This window comes from Scyliorhinus canicula, chromosome 15 (genome assembly GCF_902713615.1).
Source record: "Scyliorhinus canicula chromosome 15, sScyCan1.1, whole genome shotgun sequence".
NCBI classification, from domain to species: domain Eukaryota; kingdom Metazoa; phylum Chordata; class Chondrichthyes; order Carcharhiniformes; family Scyliorhinidae; genus Scyliorhinus; species Scyliorhinus canicula.
The window spans coordinates 109075082-109101373 of NC_052160.1; the positions used below are offsets into that span (position 1 = coordinate 109075082).

General features: G+C 45.7%; 1 protein-coding gene across 1 annotated transcript in view; it reads right to left on the reverse strand.

Annotated features, from left to right (window-relative positions):
* Nucleotides 1–6059: 6059 nt before the first annotated feature.
* Nucleotides 6060–26292, reverse strand: part of LOC119978492 (metabotropic glutamate receptor 4-like) — a 1510615-nt gene continuing 1490382 nt past the window's right edge. Inside the window, exon 11 of the mRNA XM_038820161.1 lies at nt 6060–6630. Within this exon, the coding sequence (XP_038676089.1) occupies nt 6581–6630 (50 nt within the window). The 3' untranslated portion in view covers nt 6060–6580. The remainder of the gene's footprint in view (nt 6631–26292) is intronic.

Below are 26292 nucleotides of genomic sequence, written 5' to 3' on the forward strand. Positions count from 1 at the left end.
CAAATTCACCTGAGGAAGGAGCAGTGCTCCGAAAGCTAGTGTTTGAAACAAACCTGTTGGACTTTAACCTGGTGTTGTAAGACTTCTTACTGTGCTCACCTGAGTCCAACGCCGGCATCTCCACATCATAGAGTCATAATGGCATTGAAGGAGGCTATTTGGCTTGAGTCTATTACAGCTATGTGTAGATCAAACCACACCTATTTCTCTGTCCTATCCCCATATTCCTGTAAGTTTATATTCCTGAGTGTCCATTCAATTTCATTTTAAAATCATTAATAATCTCTGCATTCGCCACACTGGTAGCAGTGAATTTCTGGTTATTACCATTCATTGAGTAAAATGCCCTTCCTCACTTCCCTCATCTATCTCCCTCTGATCCTTGTACCATCAGCTACTGGGAACTCTTGTAGCAGGTCACACTTCTCTGAGTATCAAATCCTTCACATGCAATGTTGTTTGGTCGCTTCTAGGAAAACGGCTGCAGTACCAATGTACATCATTCTGTTGGTATCCTCCCCATCTCATCTGAAGCATCTAAAACTTCCTACTTCACAACCTACTTCTCTTTCTCCAAACATGAAATGTTGTTAAACTGAGGCAATGGATGTCAAAGATCCCATGGCCAAATTTGAAGGCTAGCAGTGGAATTGTCTCAACAATATTCTTCAATCAAAATCAATAAAGCAGATTATTGAAAGGCCGTGCCACAACCAAAATTTACATAGAATTTACAGTGCAGAAGGAGGCCATCCGGCCCATTGAGTCTTCACCGGCCATTGGAAAGAGTACCCTACTTAAGCCCACTCCCCCACCCTATCCTCATAACCCAGTAACCCCACCTAACCTTTTGGACACTAAGGGGCAATTTAGCATAGCCAATCCACCTAACCTGCGCATCTTTGGACTGTGGGAGGAAACCGGAGCACAAGAAGGAAACCCACACAGACACGGGGAGGAAGTGCATGCTCCACACAGTCACCCGAGGCCAGAATTGAACACAGGACCCTGGATCTGTGAGGCAGCAGTGCTAGCCACTGTGCCGACGTGCCTCCGAAGTTGGCCATGGTTTCCTACATGGTAGCAGTGCCTATACATTATTGACGTGAAGCACGTTTGTGCACTCAGTGATCACTGAAATGATGCTATATAAATGTAAGTTCTTTCTTCCTTATTACAAAAGATTCCAGCATTTAGAATTACAAGTTTATTGTACATTTTACATATATCTAACTGGAAGAAACTTTCACTACATGGTCAGTAGCTTAATGTTAAGCCTAGGAATTATTTCTCTTTGGAATTTCCTTTCAGCCCTTCATTGATGTAGCCCTATAAGGGATTGATGAAGTTAGTTTCAAGCCAACATTTATACTTTTGGCTCATTTTCAGGATACAGTAACATTCACAAATGTGCAATATCGCATGCATTTCAGTAAGACACATAGCAAGGTCAGAAAATACATTTCAGAAATTAAGAGACAAAAGCAACATTCAGAAATAACTTCCTTAAATTAGCTATGGGTAGCATTCTGAGAGTGAAGACATGATTCAACCTAGCCTGTCGAAGGTGCTTGAAGCTATTTGAGGTTGCTGCTGTCATGTCTCAAAAGATTGGAAGAGGCCATGGATAATTGCAAGGCATTAAAAATGCCAAATTAAGAACTGTAACAATGGTCAAAGACTATTGTAAAGATTTATGATACCTATGAATTGTAATAATTATGCAGAATTGCTGAGGTATTGAAAAAATTATGATAACTACAAATTCATCAACCTAAATTAACTGAACATAATTTGTGCCAAATTATTTTTAAAAAATGAATATTTAATATGTTTTAAAATATCTTTAAGTTTTTGCAAAATTATAAAGTAACCCTTGATATCCTTTTCCTGAGCACGAGCGATCGGAGTTGGAAATATTACCATATACAGTTTGACATGCCTGATAGTCACCTCAATAAATCTGATAGTCGATCTCAAAGTAGAAACAAGAGCAACTCAAACAACCTGGGGACATTAATAATCTAGTCACTGGCTTGTGACGACCCTCAATAAAAGTACAAACACCAATATCAATATACTGTGAGCAAGTCAGGTATAAAGGCCTAATTGGAAATAGACTGTCGGCGCGATTCTCCGCTCCCGGGAAAAATCGGGAGGGCTGTCGTGAACTCGGCCGAGTTTCACGGCGGCCTCAGAGGCCGCTCCTCGCCCCCTATTCTTCCCTCCCGGCGGGGCTAGGAGCGGCGCTCCGTAACTCTCAGCGGCCGAGAGTGACGCGACGGCGGCGCCTATATGACGTCAGCCAAGTATGCGCAGGTTGGCTGGCTCCAACCCGCGCATGCGCGGCTGACGTCACGACGGCTGACAACTCGAACCCGCGCATGCGCGGTAGCCGTCTTTCCCCTCAGCCGCCCCGCAAGACGCGGCGGCTTGATCTTGCGGGGCGGCGGAGGGGAAATAATGCGTCTGATTGAGACGTCGGCCCGACGATCGGTGGGCACTGATCGTGGGCCTGTCCCCTCCCGAGCACAGTTGTGGTGCTCATTCCCCACCAGGCCCCCTACAAGCCCCAAACGGGCATCTCACGGAGTTTTCACGACGGCAGCGACCAGGTGTGGTTGCCGCCGTCGTGGACTGGTCACGAACGGCAGGCCGCTCGGCCCATCCGGGTCAGCGATTCTTCCGAGCGGAGGGTGGGAGAATCGCAGGGGGCGCCGGGGGGTGGAGAAATTAGTCGGGGGAGGGGGGGGGGGTCCTCCTGCGATTCTCCCATGCGGCGTGGAGAGTGGAGAATCGCGCCCTGTCTCTGACTGTTCAAGTGGACGTGAAAGATCCCGTTGCACTATTTCATAGAATCCCTGCAGTGCAGAGGGAAGTCATTCGGCCCATTGAGTCTGCACCAACCTCACCCAACCTTTTGGACACAAAAGGGCGATTTAGTATTGCCAACCCACCTAACCTGCCCATCCTTTGGACTATGGGAGGAAACTGAAGCCCCAGAGGAAACCAAGGCAGATACAGGTAAACTGTGCAAACTGCTCACAGTCAGTCACCCAAGGCTGGAATTGAATCCGGTCCCTGGTGCTGTGAGGCAGCAGTGCTAACCACTGTGCCTCCCCTCTGATTGAAGAAGAACAAGGGAGGTGGCCTGTTCTACACATCCCTCCGCCAAACAAACTGATCATTTATCTCATTGCTATCTGTGAGCTTGTGAAAGGTAACTTCCAAGTATGTCAAACTGAATGTCAAACTGAACGATATGAACTACAGTTCATAAAGGGGTTTGAAATGTCCTGAGGGTATTAGATATGCTATAGAAATCAATTTATTTATTTCCATTAACACCCTATTCTTTAAAATTCTCATCTCAAATCACTTTTAGTTGCTAACAGGAAAATATGACTTGGAAAAGGGGACGGGATTCTCTCAGCCCATGCCGGGCCGGAGAATCGCCGGGCCGGGCGCAAATCGCGTGATGTCGCCCCGATGCATGTTTGCCAATTCTCCGGAGAGCGGAGAATCGCGCCACTGGCCCCGGCGCGGTTGATGCCGCACCAGTTGGTGTCCGCTCTATGCAGCCCACCCCACCCCCCCCCCCGATGATTTTCTGCCCGGGATGGCCGCAAAAAAAATCCGAATCCCGCCAGCAACATCCACTTGTGGAGCGTGGCCTCGGCGTGCATGCATCCAGGGGCAGCCTGGTGCAGGTGCAGCGGGGACCGACCCCGGGACGGGGGAGGCCTCTGCTGTGGCTTGGCCCTCGATCATGGCGTACCGATCGGCGGGCCGGCCTCCCGGGCTGGGGGCCTCTTTTGCTCTGCGCCGGCCCCTGTAGCCCTATGCCATGTTGCGTCGGGGCCGGCGCGGAGAAGGGAGCCACTGCGCATGCGCGTATTGGCGCCGGGTTCACAGTGCTTGCAATAGACCCGCGGCGTGGATTTGACGCCGGCATCGGCAGCTGGAGAGGCTTGTGTCACTCCAGTGCCGTGCTGGCCCCCTGTATGGGTCAGAATCGCTGCTCCTGAGGGCATGGTGATGCCGTCGTGAAACCATTCAGTACCATTGGTCCAAAGGCTTCATTAGGTGATTAAGAATGAGCTACAGCTACCATACCAGAGCTGGTTGTCTCTCATAGGGATGGAGGAGGGAATCAAAATCAGACCACTTGGAACCCAGCTGAGAGTGAGTTCAGGCAAGGGGCAGTGGGAGACAATTGAGAGCAGTTAGCTCTTGCCAGCTTGGCATTCAGGTAGGCGAGCTAATGCAAACACAGCAGGCACAATGACTGTTGTGATCAGGATAAGCCAATTTCTGGTTTAGGTATTTATTTTCATATTGTCGGATCTAAAGTGTATTTTGTGTGGCTTGCCAGAGATGCCTCTGCAGTACTTGAACCAATGTGACATTGGGAGTGCTTGTTTGGGGATCCAATGTGACATTGGGAGTGCTTGTTTCGGGATAGCAAGTCAGCACCCTAAATTGGAACTCTTACCACCCATTGTGCACCTGGTAGTCAGAAGCAACCAGATTCTATTTCAACTGCACTCTTCAATTTTGCCTTCAGTCTTTCCCACGTGAATTCCTTACCTCCAGCTTAGTGTCTGTTCCAACTCCACCCTCATGAGCACTCCTTGTAAGATGTTGGTAGGAATGCTATGTAAATGTAAATTGCTGTTGCGCTGATGGTTTAGACTGCACTTCTTTGCTTTAGTTCTAACCATGGAAACTATAAGATCAAAACATTTTATAGAAATAATTTTAATTGCCAAGAAATGGTTGCTTTGAATGAGCAATTAATTGGTAAAAACAGATTTGTTCACCATGGAATGTATTTTATTTTAATGCACGTCATCCCACAAATTAAGTTTGATTACCTGTCAGCATGATGTCTTACATTAAAATGGAAAGATCTACAGGGAACAAGATAGTCTCACAAATTTTTCATTCAATCTTTCATCCAAATGTGTCTGCTGTTCAAGTTATTGCAATTGCTGTCAAAATGTTTTATTTTTATTTTACCCAATTCCTTTTTTCCAGGGGCAATTTAGCATGGCCAATCATAAAATAGAATCATAGAATTTACAATGCAGAGGAGGCCTTTCGGCCCATCGAGTCTGCACTGGCCCTTGTAAAGAGCACCCTACTTATACCCATGCCTCCACCCTCTCCCCGTAACCCCACAAACCTTTTGACACTAAGGGGAAATTTAGCATGGCCAATCCACCTAACCTGCATATCTCTGGACTGTGGGAGGAAACCGGAGCACCCAGAGGAAACCCACACAGACACAGGGGAGAAAGTGCAAACTCCACACAGCCAATCACCCCGAGCAGGAATTGACCCCAGGTCTCTGAAGCAGTGCTAACCATTGTGCCACCAGTCCACCTACCCTGCACATCTTTGGGTTTGTGGGGACACAGACCCGGGGAGAATGTGCAAACTCCACACGTACAGTCACCCGAGGCCTGGAATTGAATCCAGGTCCTCGGCACCATTTTAGTATGTTTTAGTTGTTTTTAATTCATTGATTGATTACCAAATATATATAATGCATTATGTTTTAAAGTAATCCACTGATAAAGTCATGTGCATTAAAACAAACAAAATGAAATTATATGGCTTGATACAGGTCGCTAAAACCATGAAAGATGCACCTAATAAATAATCTTTATCTAAGACTAATGGGGTTGGCATGGCCATATTGTTCGCGCCATGTGGCCAAAAATTATTGTTAATGGAGTGAAAACACAAATCCTATTTGAATTTATAACGGAGCCAAGAGTTATGCAATTTTAAGTGAAAGAACACTAATATAGGTATAATTAGGCATGAAGTACATTGGTCAAGTGTGGCTCACAGCTTATGTCTGTTAAATTTGAATTAATATAGAGTGCTTCTTTGTACTGTCTCATCAATCTCTCTAAGTCTCTGCTTAATTGTCACTATAGCTACATCTAGAGGGAATAAAAAATTGAACGGGAAAACCAGCCCATCAAGCAAAATACACCCACTTTCATACTTCAAGAATCTCCTTCAGTGAAAGAAAACTCCACACAGTTGCAAAACACTATTTTATTAGAAATTTTTTTGTATAAAAATGAACATGCTCTACACTTTCCATTAAGTATTCATAAACAACCAGGCACTGTACTTTTGATTGGTCAGGACATAAAGCAGACATTTTTTTTTTCAGTCAGTTTGTCACATACATTAACTTGCCATCTATTTGGTGAGCACTTAGACATATTTTATTTTGCAACACATAGAGTAAGTTCAAAATCAATGGAAATAAAAACAACTCTGACACAATCACAGACAACTTCACAAGATTTAAAGGGAGTTAATTTTGTTGACAATTATCAAAGAATCAGAGATTCAGGAATTGTCATCCTCCTTCCGTGCAGTTTGTCATCTTGATGTTTTGGGTCTCCTACTGAATGCTAAACTTGGATATCATCCTCATTCCATTGGTCTTCTAGGAGCTTTGTTGGTGGACATCCAGGCTAATGAGATGTCTGTCTTTCAGATTGTTCTTCACTTCCAAATCTCGAAAGACCTTAAGGAGTGTCGCATTCACTCAGATTGCATGATTACTGTAGCTGACGTATGTTTGCTTGGTAGCTAATGCTGCAGGGGACAAATAAACAACAATAACACATTAATGTTTTAATAAATAAAAAAGGAAATTGCAGTGAGATTATGATTGTGATACTTCCAGCAGCTTTTAAAATCATCTCATATTCACAAAGGGGAAATATTGTTTGAGTCTTCAGAAAATCATGAAGCCACTGGACATTGTTGTCATGCAATTTGATTTAAATCAGCTAATTTATTAATGCGAGATAACATGGTTAATGAAAACATTTGATATGCTTGGGGTTTAGTTTTGCCACCGTATTTATGCTGAGGATATATTGCTATTTTATGATTAATTTCTTCCATTTTTACCAGGTTTTAATCTTTTCACTTAAAACATGTACACTTGACAAAAACCTCCTGGATACACAAAGCACCAATTGGACCATATATGTGAAGGTACAATTTATAAAATTAAGGGAAAAAGTCAGCATACTTTATTAGAATAGGAATTCAAACTGGGAAATGTTCCTCATTACTGTAATATCTCCTTTTTCCTAAAATAGCAACATCTCTTAGGGGAGCGTAAGCTTTGGGTAAGAAGTCTATCAGCTTGGCAAATTAATTTCCTTCACTTTTATACAGTTTGTGAGTGTATCATTTAGACATATACATTTGGTGGAAAGATTGCTTTATTGGAAAAGGTCCACAGAAATGTACAATTTACTGCAACAATTGGAACGTTAAGGGTATGACAATGAATTACATTTTGATCATGTAAACTGACAATGTTAAGAGAACAATAATGAATTAAAATTGATCCATTTCGATATGTAATTTTACAGATATGTTGTTACAATGATGAGGGTGGATGAGTAGAAATGTACCAGTTCAGTGTGGGTTACAATTCGATAAACTGATGTAAACCTTGTAATAATTATACACTTAATGAAAAAGGTTTCCATAGAAATTAATGGCAAGTCCTTGACTTGTATAAAGCTATGCAGCTGAACCAGATAGGTACTTAATAAATGCTTTATCAAATACAATTGACTGCTCTGTGCCACCACTTATATACCATTTCAAAATTCTCAAAATGAAAGCAGTTATAATTTATTCAAATGGAATAAGACAATAAGGCTATAAGACATAGGAGCAGAATTAGGCCACTCGGCCCATCGAGTCTGCTCCGCCATTCAATCATGACTGATGTTTTTCTCATCCCCACTCTCATGACTTCTCTCCCTAACCCCTGATTCCCTTATTAATCAAGAACCTATCCATCTCTTGTCTTAAAGACACTCAGTGATTTGGCCTCCCCAGCCTTTTGTGGCAAAGAGTTCCACAGATTCACCATCCTCTGGCTGAAGAAATTGCTCCTCATCTCTGTTTTAAAGGATTGCCCGTTTAGTCTGAGATTCTGTCCTCTGGTTCTTGTTTTTTGTAAAAGTGGAAACATCCTCTCCACATCCAGGCCATGCAGTAACCTGTAAGTTGCAATGAGATCCCCCCTCATCCTTCTAAACTCCAACGAATGCAGACCCAGAGTCCTCAACCGTTCTTCATACAACGAGCTCTTCATTCCAGGGATCATTCTTGTGAACCTCCTCTGGATCCTTTCCAAGACCAGCACATCCTTCCTTAGATACAGGGCCCAAAACTGCTCACTATACTCCAAATAGGGTCTGACCAGAGCCTTATACAGCCTCAGAAGCACATCCCTGCTCTTGTATTCTAGCCCTCTTGACATGAATGTTAACATTGCATTTGCCTTCCTAACTGCCGACTGAACCTGCACGTGAACCTTAAGAGAATCTTGAACAAGGACTCCTAAGTCCCTTTGTGCTTCTGATTTCCGAAGCATTTTTTGTGCACACTATTTATTTTACACAACCTTTATCAAATTTCCTTTGCAATTTTTAAACTATATTTATTATGGGCATTTCTGCTGCAATCATCACTCAGGTATTTCTACGATCTCTTGTGAGCTATTTTGTTTTATTCTCTGATAACCTGAGAGATCTTGTATCATGACTATTGTGTGTCCCAACCAATGACTCATGTAGAAAAATATTTGCTGAGGAAAATCTGAAAAAAATTAAATGCAAAAGATTATCTCTAATACATGACATATGACATCAGCAGTAGAATGATTAAGGTTCAATTTTTTTTAATAAATTTAGATTAGCCAATTATTTTTTCCAATTAAGGGGCAATTTAGCGTGGCCAATCCACCTACTCTGCACATTTTTTTGGGTTGTGGGGGCGAAACCCACGCAGACACGGGAAGAATGTGCAAACTCCACATGGACAGTGACCCAGAGCCGGGATCGAACCTGGGACCTCAGCGCCGTGAGGCGGTTGTGCTAACCACTAGGCCACCATGCTGCCCTGATTAAGGTTCAATTGATAAACCAAACTGATCAAGGTTCAATTTTAGGGCGTAGGAACCCCTCACTTCCTTCCTTTTCACTTTATCTTAATAATATAGTCCACATTATAACATTTGCAAACTGTGTTACTTTGAAGAATCAGCTGTGGTCCAGCACTGAAAATAAGTCACGTGGAGAACCTGCTGATCCATCATGATAAGCAATAAAATTAACCCAAAATTATTACATAATTTATTTTATTGTGACTGCCACGCGCTCAGCTCCTAAACTTAGAGCTGGATATAGTCGGCCTGACAGGGATCATGCCCACTGGTCATAGAACCCCCTCGGTTCCATGGTAGAGACCAGATGGTGTTAAGTGTCTTTCAGGCACTCAAGTGGCCACTGTCGGGCCCTCCCCAGGATTCAAGACACTGGCGGCAGCAATACTGTCTATTGAGAACGGCCAGCCAATCATGGCCTGTCGACTCCTCATTGCATCAATGCCAGAGGGCCAGATTTTTAATCAGTAAGGCAATCAAGGGTTATGAGGATAAGGCAAGAAAGAAGAGTTGAGAATTATCATATCAGGTCAGTCATGGTCTCATTGAATGGTGGAGCAGACTTGATGGGCTGAATGGCCTATCTCTGCTTCTACATATTATGGTCTTATGGGACAGCTGCAGGACATGCACCAGATGCCCATAATCACCAAGGGGCCCCAGATCAAAGGTCAGTGAAGCATGCTGGAAATTGTGTGGGTTAACAGGGGCAAGGCAAGAGAATGATTTTCAGCTCCCTTCTCCCGACAGTAATAGGTCCCTTGATCAGGCGAAAAATGCCTGATAACGACGGATCCCAGGAGGCCACTGACAAACCGAACAGAGTTTGCTGGGGGGCCTTCAGGAGGCATATTAAAACCCTGTGGTCCCTATTTCATGCCTGGGCTACAACTAAATTGCAGTGGGCTCAGGGATAAAGAGTGCCAATAAGATTATTGATGAGTCTAATTGAACTCCCATTGTTAGTGACTGAGAATCCTGCATCAGCTCCTTCTGCCCATTGAGTTAATCTGGGAGGTTTTGCTGCTGCTAGGAGATTGATATGGGGCCTCTCCCAGGAATAACTGGGCCTGGTCGCCATAGGTCCCATTAGAATGAGCTGAAATAAATCTAGTCCTTAGTTTCCTCTGAAATGATTCCTCATCACATTACTTTCAATGGGTAATAGCACAGTACTTCTGATCTGAACTAACTTTTACTTTTATCAGAATATCAAACAGCCTGGCACATTTTGTAGCCATTTCTAGAGGCATCACTCTTTCCAAGCACAGTTCAAAACTTCATATTAATATGGGAAAGAATACACTCTGGGCACAATTCTCCCATTTGCAGACTAAGTGCTCCTACCAGTGGGAAACCAAAGTGTTTCCCAGGGTGCCGCTGCAAATGTCTCTAAGGTGGGATTCACCCACTTTTAGTGTTTAAAATTGTGCATATCAGAAAACACGCCGGTCAGCCCACCTTCACCAATTTCGTCCCTTAGGCCCTTTCTCCCTTAGCTGCCCAGGCCCCCCTTAAGACGCCGCCACTTGTAAGTAACAACGGTTCACTGCCCCTGGCATTGACACCCTGGCCTGGCATGTTGAACCCCGAGGGGGGTCAAGAAGGTAAGTTATTGCTCGTGGGCCCCTTTGCTACTGCCAGGCTGCAGAGGGAGGATCACCCAAGGGCCCTGTGTGTTGGGTGGGCTTGGGCTACAAGCGAGGGGTTGACTCTTCCCTAGAATGGGGATCTCATGGCTAGACTGCCCCTTCTAGCCCGGGGAAACCTGAAGATCATTCTTGGCATAGTGATTTCCCGAAAGCTCTGATCAACATCTTTATTCTTGTCAGTGTACTGGGAACACCTTGAAGTGGCCTGGTCACTTTAATCTCCATAAACATCTTTCTCCTGATTGGCAGCTGGCAGCAACTTTGAAGCAGCTAAGTGCTGTCAGTTCCTATTGAGTGTTTACAAACATTGCCGTTAGGAACAATGGGGGGTAGTTCAGATGCATTCAACCATGAAGGGAAATAAATAAACAAACTTCCTGCCTACTGTGTAAAAACCATTAAGCTGTCAATCAAAGGTTAGTCAAAGGTAATGGACCATGACATTCAAATGAAAACAAAGGATTTCAAATGTTTTGAGCTTTCTAGGAAGGAAGCGACTTAAAAAAATGAAGTGTTAAATGCATGGGGCTTAGTGAGCAGCTGTGGAGACAGGGACAGAACTTGAGGTTTCCTGCCTTATATCAACAATCAGCTGTTTGATCCGCTCTGCAGCAGACTAGCAGAGCAATTCAAGTGGCTAGTCTGCACCTGCTAATCATATAGGTTACAAAAGGGAATCTCCCCTGGGTGAAACTTATTTCTCCTGTTAATCAGAGGACATTTCACACCTGCAGCCCACCCAATCCCTAGGACCCTTTGGACCCTCCATCTGCAGACAAGCTGCGGCAGAGGGGCACATGGGCTTGTCTCCTTGACTCTCCTGTCGGGGTCCAATCCACCAGGTCCTCTCTTGCCAGGAACTGCAACAAAGCAACAAAGCCCGGCCAGTGCAGTTACCACTTTGGGGGGGGGGGGGAGAGCATCACGGCAGAACTTTATATTGGGCTTCAAGCCCGCTAATGACATGTAGAAAAAATAGTTTTGCATAATCATCGGATTCCCACCCACAGCTCGAAGCACGTTATGGCCGGCGGGGCGGGTCTGGAGACTTGTGACAGGCCTGACACCTGGCGCGAATCCCTATTTTGGGCCCACGCACTATTCTCAGAATACCAGTTGTACTGGCAGAGAAGGATAATCCCAGCCTCTATCTGTGCTATCTCTTCACAATCATGTCAGAAATTGACCCATTTAAGAAGTGCATTTTCACAGACCAGCCACACAAACCAGGGGGTTTTGCATGTGCACTGCCCACAAATCTTTGCCCATTGATTTTAATACTGAGGGTGTGCCACAGAGGTGAACACTTTGGGATGAGGCATGAGGTCATGTCTGCTATCTCCGGTGGATGTCAAAGATTCCATTGCACCATGTCGATGAGGATCATGGGAGCTATTTCTGTTTAATCCTTCAGCCTTCATATTATTCAATGAACAGAATGCAAATTTCTTTAAGTCCCATAATCTGTGGACACTGGTTATTTTACTTAAAGAATTGATGCTTGAAGTAATCCATGTTTGTAAGTAATTTGATCAGCGAGAATTATTTAAAGAAGCCTCAGTATCATCGAGTCTATGTGATGCAAAGTGGCTTAATAAGTTACTCTTATTTTATAACAGGAAATGCAGGGTGGCATGCGGTGCAGTGGTTAGCATTGGGACTGCGCCGCTGAGGTCCCAGGTTCGAATCCCAGACCTGGATCACTGTCCCTGCAGTGTTTACACATTCTCCCCATGTCTGCGTGGGTTTCACCCCCACAACCCAAAGATATGCAGGTTATGTGGATTGGCCACATTAAAATTGCCCCTTAATTGGAAAAAAAATAATAATTGGGTACTCTAAATTTAAAAAAAAGATTTTATAACAGGAAATGTTGTGTTACCACAACCTATATGATAGGCATCGATCTCATAAAACAATGGCTTGCAGTGTGGTGGTCAAATCTGCCAAGCATTGCCTGTTGTGACTTCGTGGCTCTATTAGGCATAGCAGCCCTTGCCACATTTTCTGCATAGTAAGACAGTATGTTGAGAAGGTGCATGATTTGCTGCAGTCTGTTTTCTCTGGGCTCTACTCGTCGTATCTGCTTGCCTCTCTCAATGTCCTTCCAAAGAGTCAGCCTCCAGAGATCATGGCTGTCAGAGATGATCTCACAGCTTTTAGTGTCAATGCCCGCTATCTTCATATCTCATTTGCAAGTGTTCTTGTAGCGGAGGTAGGGACACACAGGAGATCATGACCCAGTGACATGTTCACCGTACAGAAGGTTTTCTTAGCATTAGGCTATCATCTATAGAATAAACATGAACCAGTCAGCACAGTGTTGTTGGTTTAGCAATGAGTGAACACCGATGGGATTAACACACACCAGGACCAGTAATTTGGTGATCTTGCCCTGCTAAGAGAAGCTAATGGTACGTCGGTGGCAGCAGCAGTAGGAACCTTTCACCTTTTGCTCCTGCCTGCCATATGTTGCCCATATGCCCAGGTCTCACCATTGTAGAGGGGTGCACTGAGGATGCAGGCTAGGTAGACTCGCAGTTTGGTGTTCTCAGTCAGGTTGCCGCTGTTCCACACCCTCTTACTCAGCTTGGACATAACATCTACAGCTTTTGTGATGCATGTGTTGATTTCAGCATCAAGTGACAGATTGCTGGTGATTATGGAGTCCAGATATGTGAAGCTATCAACGACCTCCAGTGTCACATTGTCAATGCTGATAGATGACAGCAGGACAACACCCTGGGCTGTGTCATCTATCTTCCTGATGTTGACGGTCAAATCAAACTCTTTACAGGCATGAGGGACTTTGTCCATTTGCCACTGCAGGTGTTCCTCCATGTGGAATGTGAATATTGCATCAACAGCATTGAGCAAATCTTGGATGAGAATTTGATGCACCTTTGTCTTGGACCTCAGGTGAGCAAGGTTGAACAGCTTTTTGTCAGTTCTGGAATGTAAGTAGACGCCCTCAGTAGATGTCCTGAAGGTATACAACAAATCTAAAGAGAAGAATATGCCAAAGGGTATCGGGGCCAGAGGGCAAGTCTGTTTTCTCTGGGCTCTCCTCGCCATTTCTGCTCGCCTCTCTCAATGTCCTGTCAAAGAGTCAGCCTCCAGAAATCATGGCTGTCAAAGATTACCTCACAGTTTTCAGTGTCAATATCCACCATCTTCATATCTCACTTGCAAGTGTTCTTGTAGGGACACACTGGAGGTCATGACCCAGTGACATGTTCACCGCACAGATGGTTTTTGGCATATGGCTGACTATCATCCATCCGATGAACATGAACTAGTCATCACAGGTGTTGTTGGTTTAGCAATTAATGTATACAGATTGAATTAATACGCTCCAAGACCACTGAGTTGATTAACTTGTTCTGCCAAGAGAAGCTAAGAATACGTCTGTGGCAGCAGCAGTGGAAACATTTTAACTTTTTTCCTGCCTGCCATATGTTGCCCATATGCCCAGGTCTTACCATTGTAGAGGGGTGCACTGAGGATACAGGCTTGGTAGACTCGCAGTTTTGTGTTCTCAGTCAGGTTGCCGCTGTTCCACACCCTCTTACTCAGCTTGGATATAACATCTACAGCTTTTGTGATGCACGTGTTGATTTCGGCATCAAGTGACAGATTGCTGGTGATTGTGGAGTCTAGATATGTGAAGCTATCAATGACCTCCAGTGTCACATTGTCAATGCTGATAAATGACAGCAGGACAACATCCTGGGCTGTGTCATATATCTTCCTGGTGTTGACGGTCAAATCAAACTCTTTACAGGCATGAGGGAGTTTGTACATGTGCCACTGCAGGCATTTCTCCATGTGGAATGCTAATGTTCCACCAACAGCATTGAGCAACTCTTGGATGAGGATGTGATGCACCTTTGTTTTGGACCTGAGGTAAGTAAGGCCGAACAACTTTTTGTCAGTTCTGGAATGTAAGTAGACACTCTCAGTAGATGCCTATACTCTAAAGAGAATAATATGCCAAAGAGTATCGGCGCCACAAAACAAGCAATCTTATTTGATTCCACTGTGGATCTCAAAGGATTCTGATGTTGCCCTATCATAGCTGACCTTACCCATCGTGGAGATCACCTTGAGCAGCATGTGGACAGCCAATTTTCTTCAGCATCTTGAATAGACTGCCTCTGCTCATGTGGTTGACTGCCTTAGGAAGATTGAAGGCATTATATAGCGGTCTCCTTTGTTTGTGGCATTTCTCTTGCAGCTGCCAGAATAGAAGATCACGAATGGATGTGTTCAGCCAGTATCTGCAGCCTGACAAAGGCAACAAGGGAAGTATTTTTCCCACAATTCCCATCAGGGCAATGCCTCAATGGTTGTTGCATTTGCTGTAGTCGCCTTTATTGTTGTACATGGTCCCAACATTTGCATCATGCATACTGCACATCACATCTTCCTTTCCCCCCCCTCCCTCCCCCCCCCCCCAACCCAGTGAGCAGAGACAAGGAGGTTTGTACAGATGCAGCAGGAGTGCTGGTCTTCCCTGCTTGAAGAATTCAGCTGGTATACCATTAGTACCTGGAGCTTTGCTAAGTTCCTCTACAGTGGAGGAGAGGTGGACTTTCTGTGGCATCTAGAGTATCCTTGGTGACATTGTTCTCCTTAAGAGTTCATATGTGCTCAACTCCAACTGTTTACTGCAGTTGGTGGAGCCATTGTTTGTTGATGGAACTCTTGCCCTCTTGACCCCTATGTCTATTCCTCTAGCATTTTCTGTGCTAAAGGATATTTGTATATTTTAGCAAAGTTGTACTCAGGAGTCATTGGCACACCACCTAGCAGTTGGACTTTACTTCGAGCATTAATTATATTATAATTAATTACATTTCAGAATGTTTGCAATCTCAATCAATGAAACGTTATTTCTCTGACAAGGGATAAAATACCTCTGAGGAACAGTCACAGTAATTGAATAGAAAGTACTCTTGAGTAGTGTAATTAAAGCAATGGCATTAATTTCACTTGGAAAAACACATGTAATTAATGACACCCAACATCAGTTTGTTAAAAATAAGTTATGCCTGACAAACTAGATTAATTTTTTCGATTAATTAATCGAAGGGTTGATAATGGTAGTGGATGTGGTGTTGATTGTATGGACTCTCAAAATGCATTTTAAAAATTGACATTTAGTAGATTTGTCTGCAAAAGTTAAAGGCCGTGGGATTAAAGTGGCAGTATAAGTAACAGAAAGCTGAGAGTGGTGGGAATAACTCAGACAGGAGTGGAGGATACACTGATGTTCCTTGATGACCCATTCTATTTGATAAATATCGACCTGAACGTGGGCATGGTGTTACAATTTCAACATTTGCAGATGATCCAAAACATGTAAATGTCGCAAACAATGAGGAAGATAGTGGACAAATTAGTGACATGGGCAATGACATTGTAGATGATATCTCATGCAGAATAGTGTGAAGCAATGCATTTTGCCAAGAAGAATAAAAAGTAAATGACAGAATTCTTTTTTTTAAATTTAGAGTACCCAATTCATTTTTCCAATTAAGGGGCAATTTAGCGTGGCCAATGTACCTACCCTGCACATCTTTGGGTTGTGGGGGCGAAACCCACGCAAACACGGGGAGAATGTGCAAACTCCACAAGGACAGTGACCCAGAGCCGGGATCGAACCTGGGACCTCGGCTCCGTGACGCTACAGGGCTAACCCACTGAGCCACTGTGCTGCCCTGTAAATGACAGAATTCCAATGGTTTGTGGGAACTGGGAAACCTAAGGATTTACATATAAGTCTTTGAAGATTGCAGGAAAAGTTGATGAAACTGTTAAAAAAACATACTGGTTACTGGTTTTATCAACTGAGGCACAGTGAAAAAAAGCAAACAAGTTATGATAAACCTTTATGCACCACCGTTTAGGCATCAGCTAGAGTATTGTACCTTATTCTTGGCAACACATTTTCAAAGAGGATGTCAATTGCCTTGGAGAGAATGCACAGGAGAGTTGCCAGAGTCGTAACAACTTGGAGACAGTCGCGTATTGGGAGCAGAGAAAGTCAAGGGGAGATTTAATAGATATGTTCAAAATAAAGAGGAATTTCAATAGACTACTTACAGTTAAATTGCTTTCACTGGCAGCTGTATTGGTAACAGGAAGATTTAAAATAATTTGCAAAAGATTAAGACTAGTGATAATGAGACGATTGTTTTTTCATACCATGAATTGCTCTGAATGCATTTCCTGAAATGTAGAAAAAGATTCAAGAGTAACCTTTGAAAAATATTTGAAGATACCTTTGAGAAGGTAAAAGAAATGTACTGAGCTCAGGGGAGACAGTAGGGGAGTGGGACTAATTTCATGGTTCTTACAAGCAGCCAGCACAAGTACAAGAGGATGACATGCCTTTATCTGTGCTGTAAGATTCCATGACCATGGCCCAATATTGGTATGAAGATTCCTCCTCAGCAGAGGAGAAAAAGTTGTGGGGGTGAAACCAGAAAGTCAAATGATTGGGTTGAAAGCTGCCTTCTCAACTCATTTGAACCTATTCATTTTGCTTTCCGTATTTTTTCATCTCCAAACTATGCAGAGGGTGTGCTCCGTACCCACGTGACGCAAGCTCAGCTGCGGTTCAGACAGGCTGCACAAGTGGAAGTTGTAGGTATTTAAGATGGACGGCGGATATAGAGTGAGGGGTAGCATCCAGATACACTGGCACATCACTGGAAGTACTGTTGGGTATAGTCAGGAGGAGAAGGGACATACTTTTCCCCAGGGCAATGGGAGAAAGAAATCTGCTGGTCTCACCAGGAAGGTGTGGTTTGATGTAGGTGAGTTGGTGAACAGCAGGAATGTGTTGCCCAAGTCACGGGGTCAATTTTGAGCCTGCATTAGCTATGCACAGGATCGACGACACGGGCGCAAAATCTGAAGAGAATCAGGAAACACATCTCTCCGGCAAGATTGAAATTTCCGATTTTCAACCACCTCGCCGGAGAAGTAAGTTGAAAAATGCCACAGGTGCCTGGAACCTCATTTAATGTATTAGCACGTCACTAGCCAGTGCTCACCATGGAACTCCCTCCCCACTTACTGGCTGGTGGTTTGGGTGTGGTTCAGTATCACCATCTCGTGGTAAGTGGTCGCTTACAGGCCTTACCTACCTTCCATGTCGGGACGCCCCTTGGGTTAAATGGTTCTGGCAGATGGCATGCAGCCAACATTTCCCCTATCCTCATTGCTGGGCTTGTAATGATATCGCTGTTACGGCAGTGCCCTTCCAGAGTTGGAACTAGAATGTGGTTGGGAGGAGGTGATTACAGAGGGTCACATTGGGGTAAATGTGAGGTTCTTGGGTGATATCCCATGAGAGACCAGGCTGCAAGGGCAGAGTGGGGGACTCAGGAAAGGGGAGCTTCCCTGCGTCAGGAGACCTGAAGACTCTCTCAAAGGGGGGAGGATGACTCCTGTGAGATCTGAATCCCACAGTGTAAGGACAAAGGGGATAAGCTGCATGGAAGGTCCAAAATCAGTGATGGACATTTGACTGTCATGGATTAGTGTCAGAATAGAAGATTGTTACTTAGATTCATTGCTATAGTGGGATTTGAAATCTGATCACCGGGGCATTACCTTGCTCTCTGGATTACTAGTCCTGATGCATAGATTATTTAATCTGCAGCCCTTGTGAATATTTTGTTTACTAAATGGTAAACATTTCAAGTGAACAAAACCAAAGTATTTACAGCACCCAGAAGAGGCGGCATGCCATTAACACCCAGGTACCATTGCGCCACAGAAGAACGGTACAAGCACAAAACCACAACAGTGCAGTTACAAAAAGAAAACCAAATACATGTCAATCAGTAAACAGGCAGCAACAACATAAGGTCAGCAGCAGGCTACAAGAACATGCCTGCAATACCCCCATCAAGGTGTCCATTCGGGCCATCATACTCGTGCTCCCCTTCCTGCGTTTCTCAATGGTAGAGTCCCAGCCGTCAAAAAAATACCCCGGACATTCACACGATGCAGGGTGCGTTGGGGGAGAGACTGGATACCCTCTTCTCTGTTCCACTGTGAGTGGCAAGGCTTTGCACAGCTTCCCTTTCCCCGCCCCAGGCCACAGAACCAGAGGAGGCAGCAGCAAGCGAACCCTCACGCTCCAGGCCGAGGACATCAAACAGACAACAGTATACTAAAGACAGTCGCAATTCGCAAAAACAATTCCTTCAACGCCCCTGCCGTATTGTGTGGTCAGGTCAGTCCCACCCGATCGCCGTCATCAGGTCAGTCCACCGTGACCCGATCCTCACTCCAGGTCACGGCAACTGAACAGGCAACAGCAAACACACACAGGGCCTACAGGCGTCGATGGCCACCAACGGTGGTGAGCAACAATCATCACTTGCAACAACCTGAAAATGGGATGGTCACCAAGCAAACTAAAGGAAAGGAAATGGGGAACAAAGAACAAAGGGGGTGGGCGAGCCGGGGGGCCCTAATAGAGCACTGCCTGAAATACCTACAGAAACATAAAAAAAATAATCAAAATGTGGTAGAGTCCCGGATCCCCAAAGGGGTGAGGGGCAACCTGGCGCCGGGCACACGTGAGCCCTCCGTCTCACTACAGAGATCCTCAAATGCACGTTCCGCACCTGCCACCAAGCAGCTGACCTCCTCCTGGCAAATGCCATCTAGGTTCGAGTCCACCACATTAAGTCAAACTATTTAGTCAAACTACTCCACCTTGTAAAAGCAGTCGGTAAGGGTCAATGTAAGGTTTATACAGGGCTGGGCCCATCGCCAAAGCTTGGGCCTACCTCGATCGCACACCAGGATTGTCAACAGTTGGGTTCCTTTTGGGCTCCTCCTGGGTTCCCGGGCCAGAGGAACGCTGTGGCGCAGCCCTCTGCTCTGCCCCATGACACTGGGTCACCGGAAAGTACCGGAAACAACTCCAGGATAGTGGCTGAAGCGCCCAACATCGACGTTTGGGATTGAGGGGGAAGGGGCCTTCCAAGCTACTACCTACCCAGAACCATAGAAGCAGAGCGCTGCTGCTGCCCCCAGGCTTGAAAAAATGAATAAATGCGGGGTGCTAAATTGCACCGTGCGGAACAAACACTTGGAGGTCCCATCCACACCCGGCCCAGGAAGCATCCTGCTCGGGTGGCAATGTCAGCATAGGAGATCTCCTCGTCATCCCCATGCTTCTTTTCCTTCTGGGCATGATGTTGAGGAGAATTAATCGAGGAATCACTCATATCTGAGTGGGGGAGGGAAGCTGAACTGATCCTCCCCCGCCGCTCTCCACGGATCCTCTGCCGTTTATGGGGGTCCAGAGGGTCCACTGCCATGTGGGTCCCTCCCACCATGAGCCGCCTTTCAAGACCGATATGGACCACCTGCTCGGCACGTAGGACGAATACGATTTTACCTGCATCCGGGAAGCAGCCAGAATGGCCGAGAGGTTGGCATCCCCAGTCATTGCATGGACACATGCCTCTACAGATATTGGCCCAAACCACCGTGTGAGCAGACAAAAAGGTGCTGGGTCCATGGGAGTGATGGAGGCCGTCACCCCCACATAGAAACAAAAGAACATAGGAATTGGGAGCAGACATAGGCAATTCAGCCCTCGAGCCTGCTCCACTATTCATTCAGATCATGGCTGATCTCTAACTGGTCTCAAAGCCACCTCCCTATCTGTTTCCCATATCCCCTTCACCCGTTTTCTTTTTACCAGAGATATATCTGTCTCCCTCTTGAAACCATTGAATGATTCAGACTCCATTGCACTATGGGGCAGTCAGTGCCTCAAATTCACTATCCTCTGCGAGAAGTAGTGCCTCCTCATCTCAGTTTTAAATCTATATCTCAACCTATATCTGTGATCTCTTGTTCTAGATTGCCCCACAAGGGTGAATATTTGGTCTACATTTGCTTATCAATCCCATTTAGTATTTTGTATACTTCGATCAGATCCTCTCTTATCCTTCTAAACTCCAGCGAGTATAAGCCCAAACTGTTTAATCTCATACGTCAACCCCTTCATCCCTGGAATCAATCTGGTGAACCGCCTCTGAATTGCTTCCAATGCCACCACATACTTCCTCAAATAAGGAAACCAAAACTGGACATAATGCTCCAGATGTGGTCTCACCAACACCCTATTCAATTGCAACAACACTTCTCTACTTTTATACTCCAGTCCTTTTGCAATAAGCTGTAACATTCTATTTGCCTTTCTTATTGCATTTTGTACCTGCATACAGACTTTCCTTCCATTCGTGAACAAAGACACCCAAATCCCTCTGCCCAGATGCATTTTGAACCTGCTTTTCATTTAGATAATAATTTGCCTCACTATTTTCCTGGCCAAAATGGATAACCTCACACCTCACCTGGATAAACTCCATTTGCCAAATTTTGGGCCAATCTCCATTCGATACCTGTCTGCCAAATTTGTATTTCCTCTTCACTGCCTGCTTTCCCTATTATTTTAGTATCATCCACAAATTTTGCTCTGTTAAACTCTGTCCCTGCTTGCATTTATATTGATTGTAAACAGTTGAGGTTTGAGGCCTGAACTATGTGGCACCCCACGAGTTACAGTTCACACCATTTACACCGCTTCGGTGGCCTTGAGGGCCCCACCACCTGCAGAGATGGTTATGACAATACATATATTGTAAGAATAATGAAGGGTTACCAATTTACTGTAACTGCATCCAATCACTAGATGGCGATCAAGTGCATACACGTGGATCACGTGATACTCTTGATTCGAGGAGAAGCTTGTTAGGTGAGGTAGAGATTAGCCGTGGCATTAGACGCTCTGTAATTAGAATCATGGTTTTAGTGAATCTATAATCATTTATATCTTAGCAAGCAAGTCAAACCTATTTAGTTGTAGTGTAAATAAATTAGCTTTGTTCAAAACTTAGCTTGATGTTCTTTGTGAGACACTACACTTTGAAGCCACCCTCATTAAGAAAGCAAAGAACACCACAATGGTTTCGCCATCCAGGCAGTTACTACACTCACCCTAGTGTGGCTGTTGTCAGAGCAGCAGTGTGGAACAAACAGGGAGGGTGGGGCACTTGAAGTGGCAAACGTACTCCCCACCCACATCCCAGAAAGATAAGTTGAGGAATGGAGCAGGGAATGGGCAGCAAACGATGGATAAAGAGGGAGGAAGAGGAGGGACACAGGCGGGCAGGGCACCATAACTGGCGAGTGGGAGACCAGTGGGAAGAGGCAACGTCTTCGAGAGGGTCCAGCAGAACCACAATCCCCAGTAGTCCTACTCCCACTCTGGGTGTTGGTTGGGAAGACAGGGCGGAGCAGAGCCTTCAGCCCAGGAAGGGCCCAGCAACACACAGGCAGCACAGTCCCACTCCCACCTTGGTCTCAAAGAAAACTCCGGTCAATGGGAACAGTCATTAAGCCCTCCTATCCCTCGCTTCTGGACAGCAGGTCTCTCTTCCTGCCTTCCACTCCTCGCTCCCCCTGCTCCGGCCGGGCTGGGAGACAAGCATTCTTTCCCCAGGTCGGCAAACGTCCCCCTTCTCCCTCTCCCCTCTTCCAGGCAGCAGGGACCTAACTTCCCTCCACTTTTCCAGGCAGGCAGCAAACAACCAAAAGTAGAGGCAGGAGCCAAAGGAAGAGTAACAAACGGAAGACCAAGCCTTCAGGCAAAAACGCAGGAGCTCACAGAACACACAGACTGCAGCCCCTGTGAGCTGGAGTAATGAGGGTGCCCTCTAAGAATGAGGTTGACATGTTAATTGCTGTCTTCAGACCAATCAGCTCTGACTCGCCTGCCACACGAGGAAACCAATTGCAGGCTGAAGCTCATAGAATCCCTACAGTGCAGAAGGAGGCCATTTGGCCCATCGAGTCAGCAGCAACCCTCTGAAAGAGCATTCTACCTAGGCCCAATCCCCCATCCTATCCCCAATCCCCCATCCTATCCCCGAAATCCCACGTAGGAGCAATTTAGCAAGGCCAATCAACCTAACTTGCAGAGCCTCAATTTTGCGGCAGGCAGGCGCAGGGCAGAGCAGAGTGGGAAACTGAGAAATAGATTAAACCCCATCTTCCCTGGAAAAGTGGGGCGTGTGGCACTTCAATCTGAAGGCCCTGATAGATTTGGGGTACATGCTCCTCCGGGACCTGGAAGCTCTTTCCCTCCCAACTCCCTGTCCTACCCCACCGATGCTACAATCATTCCCCTACCGACCCCCCACAGCATCCCCTACCCCACCACCCTTGGATTAACTTTAAGAAATGTCCCAGGACTTGGTTCCAGGCAGAGTGCTGCAGTAATGTTTCTGGCCACTGCTGTGCTGTGCCTGGACAGGTTGGAAACAGCTCTCCAAGGCGGAACTTCCTTCCTAAGGGGGGCTAGTTTAGCACTGGGCTAAGTTGCTGGCTTTGAAAGCAGACCAAGGCAGGCCAGCATCCCGGTTCAATTCCCGTACCAGCCTCCCCGAACAGGCGCCGGAATGTGGTGACTAGGGGCTTTTCACAGTAACTTCATTTAAAGCCTACTTGTGACAATAAGCGATTTTCATTTTTTTTCATTTCAGAAGACCCGACCACTGACAATCAGAGCTATATTGAGCATTAAATGGCAGTGGCCCTCTGAAAGTCAGCGGGAGTGCATTACGCCCTGATTCTCAGGATGTCAAGTGTTTGTCATCCTCAAAATTCTGCCCTTTAACTTTGACGTTGAACTAAATCAGATTTGAATGTAAAATGCGACATTAAAGCTAATGACAAGCTTGAACAAAATATTCTTTACATTCTCCTGGATGCTGGCTGGCTGAAGAAACAAGTTTATACTTTTTCCTTAGTCAAAAAAAAATCAGTGTCGAGAAATATAAAGCATCACCAGCGTAAATTAGGTGTCTTCAGCATCGCATAGTCTATTTTCCCGTCATAAGTGAATTATATCGTGCAGTGAGTGAAATGCGGATGAATTCTGTTTGGTTGGCATTATTCAAGAAAACGGTGGAGTTAGTGATGTAGAGCAAAACAAAATGTATAGCATGACCTTTTACCGAGACTCAGAAACTACAAAGCAGGAGTGGTGAACTGAAAGTGAACAGTCATAGAATTTACAGAGCAGAAGGAGGCCATTCAGCCCATCGGGTCTGCACTGGCTCTTGGAAAGAGCACCCTACCTAAGCCCACACCCCCACCCTATCCCCCTAACCAAGTAACCCCACCCAATCCAACATTTCTGGATACTAAGGGCAATTTAGCATGGCCAATCCACCAAAACTGCACATTTTTGGACTGTGGGAGGAAACCGGAGCACCCGGAGGAAACCCACGCAGACATGGGCGAAAGCGCAAACTTCGCATAGACAGTGACCCGAGCCGGGAATAAAACCTGGAACCCTGGAGCTGTGAAGCAACTGTGCTAACCACTGTGCTACCGTGCCCCCCCGTCCCGCTCCCCAGTCACATTATTCACTGGTAGTTCAGTTTGCTTACTGGTTGAACTAACTGGAAAATCAAATCCCTATGTTTAGAGGTAATTTTAAACCTTCAGCTGATATATGGGTTTCAGCAATACTTAACTAGCATCTTTTTCACAAACCAGGGGGGGTAATTCTCCGAACCCTGCGCCGGGCCGGAGAATCGCCGCAACCGTGCCTTGACGCCCCGACGCCGGCGTGCGATTCTCCAAGGTGTGGAGAATCGGCGCCATTTGCGCCGGCGCGGTGCCGGCCACTAGAATCTGCGGACCGCCGATTCTCCGGCCCAAATGGGCCAAACAGCTGTGCCGATACGACAGAATCCCGCCGGCGCCGTTCACCTCTGGTCGCTGCCGATGGGAACTCTACGCGAACGGTCGAGGGCGGCCTGTGGGGGGAGGGGGGGGGGGGAGTGGGGAGCTGGGGAGGGGGGACTCCTTCGCCGGGGGGGGTGGGGGGGCTTCCGAAGGGTTCTGGCCCACGATCGGGTCCCACCGATTGGCGGGCCGACCTCTTCCCCGCCTACTTTCTGGCGCAGCTGGCCCCTGATCACTGACGCCATGTTGAGTCGCGGCTGGCGTGCTAAAGATGTTCCCCACGCATGCGCAGGTTGGCGCAGCCCAACTGCGCATGTGTGGTTTGGCCCATTTGGCGCTGCGAATGGAGGCTAGAGCGGCATGAAACGCTCCAGCGCCATATACCCGGGCCCGGTTCGCGCCATCATGAAATGCGACGATGTTCACAATGTTTCTCAACCACCAAAGGAATATCAGCAGAAATCAACCGGAATTTCCATAGGTCAGTCGCTGTTCTGAGTTCTAATTTTCCAAACAATCTTTGGCTAATTTGGGAACATATCTATCAACTTAGAATGTGTTGCAAGTTTGGAGTTTAGATTGGTGGTTGGGCTCGAGCATAGATTTCTATTGATTGTGCTCCGTTTGAAATCTTATTGAGCATTACCGATTTGCACAGCAGCACTATTTATTAGGAAATTTGCCACTGACCCAAAGTTTTGGTACAAATATTCTTCAAATAAATTCCTGCCAGTGTTATTTTAAGTGGAATGTTAAGTCGTCTTACATATTCAAGCCCAATATCGCACATTGGCAACTTTCCGCACCAATTATTGGGCAAGTCAAACTAAAACTGGTCAATGAAACGAGAAAAGCAAAATATTGTGAATGCTGAAAATTAAAACGGATGAAAAAACATCTGGGACTTCTTATGTGCAGCACACGTAAGGGTGTGGATGCTCCCCCCAGAGCAGTAAACGCATGGCAAGTCAGTAACCCTTGGTGTGCGAATGCTGAATAAATCCTGCCACAAGCCAAATCTGTTTTGGAGGGCTAGGTCTGACGTGGATCAGTAGTCTATGCAGCCAGACAACAGCTGTCCTGGAGCAGGCCGCAGGCTATGGAGGCCCATGCAATTTCCAGGCTGGAGGAAGCTACAAGGCGTATGAGCAATATCTGTGGAGGGACATGTTGGAGTGACAGTGACCCAGTTTGGCTTTATTAGGCCAAGAGAAGCTCAAAGGCTTTGACCTAGCCCCAAAACCATGCAGAGGAAGTCACCTTCGAGATCCTCTTCAGCTAGACCACTACATAATGCTAATTGATGCACCCGTAACATTTGCTCTGCCTGCTCTGTCCAAAAAACGGCAATGAAGGTCATGTTAATGGAATAGAATCTCAGTTTGTATTTAAATGAGCTCACTGCCGTCTCCAGGAGCTACTCCAGCCATTGTTGCTCTGGTGAACATTCAACAGCCACAGTGATGGTGGCAGAAATGTGGGTAGCTCATTGGCCACCATTTTCTGAACACTACCACCTTGTTCCACGTGAAAGAGCTAACAATTCATCCCATACTACAACACTCATTTCAGATTCCTGATATCATTCAACACTAATTTATTTTTAATCCTTCCTGGATGTGGACATCACCGACAAGCTCAACATATACAGCCCAACATGAATTTCTCTAAAGGTACAACTGAGACGTTTGCAAGCCTTTGCAAACATCCAGGGATTTACAACCTATCGAAAAGACAGAGAGGTGGGTAGAGGGGGCGGGGTTGCCTTGTTAATTAGAAATGAAATTAAATCAATAGCACTAAACGACATAGGGTCAGACGATG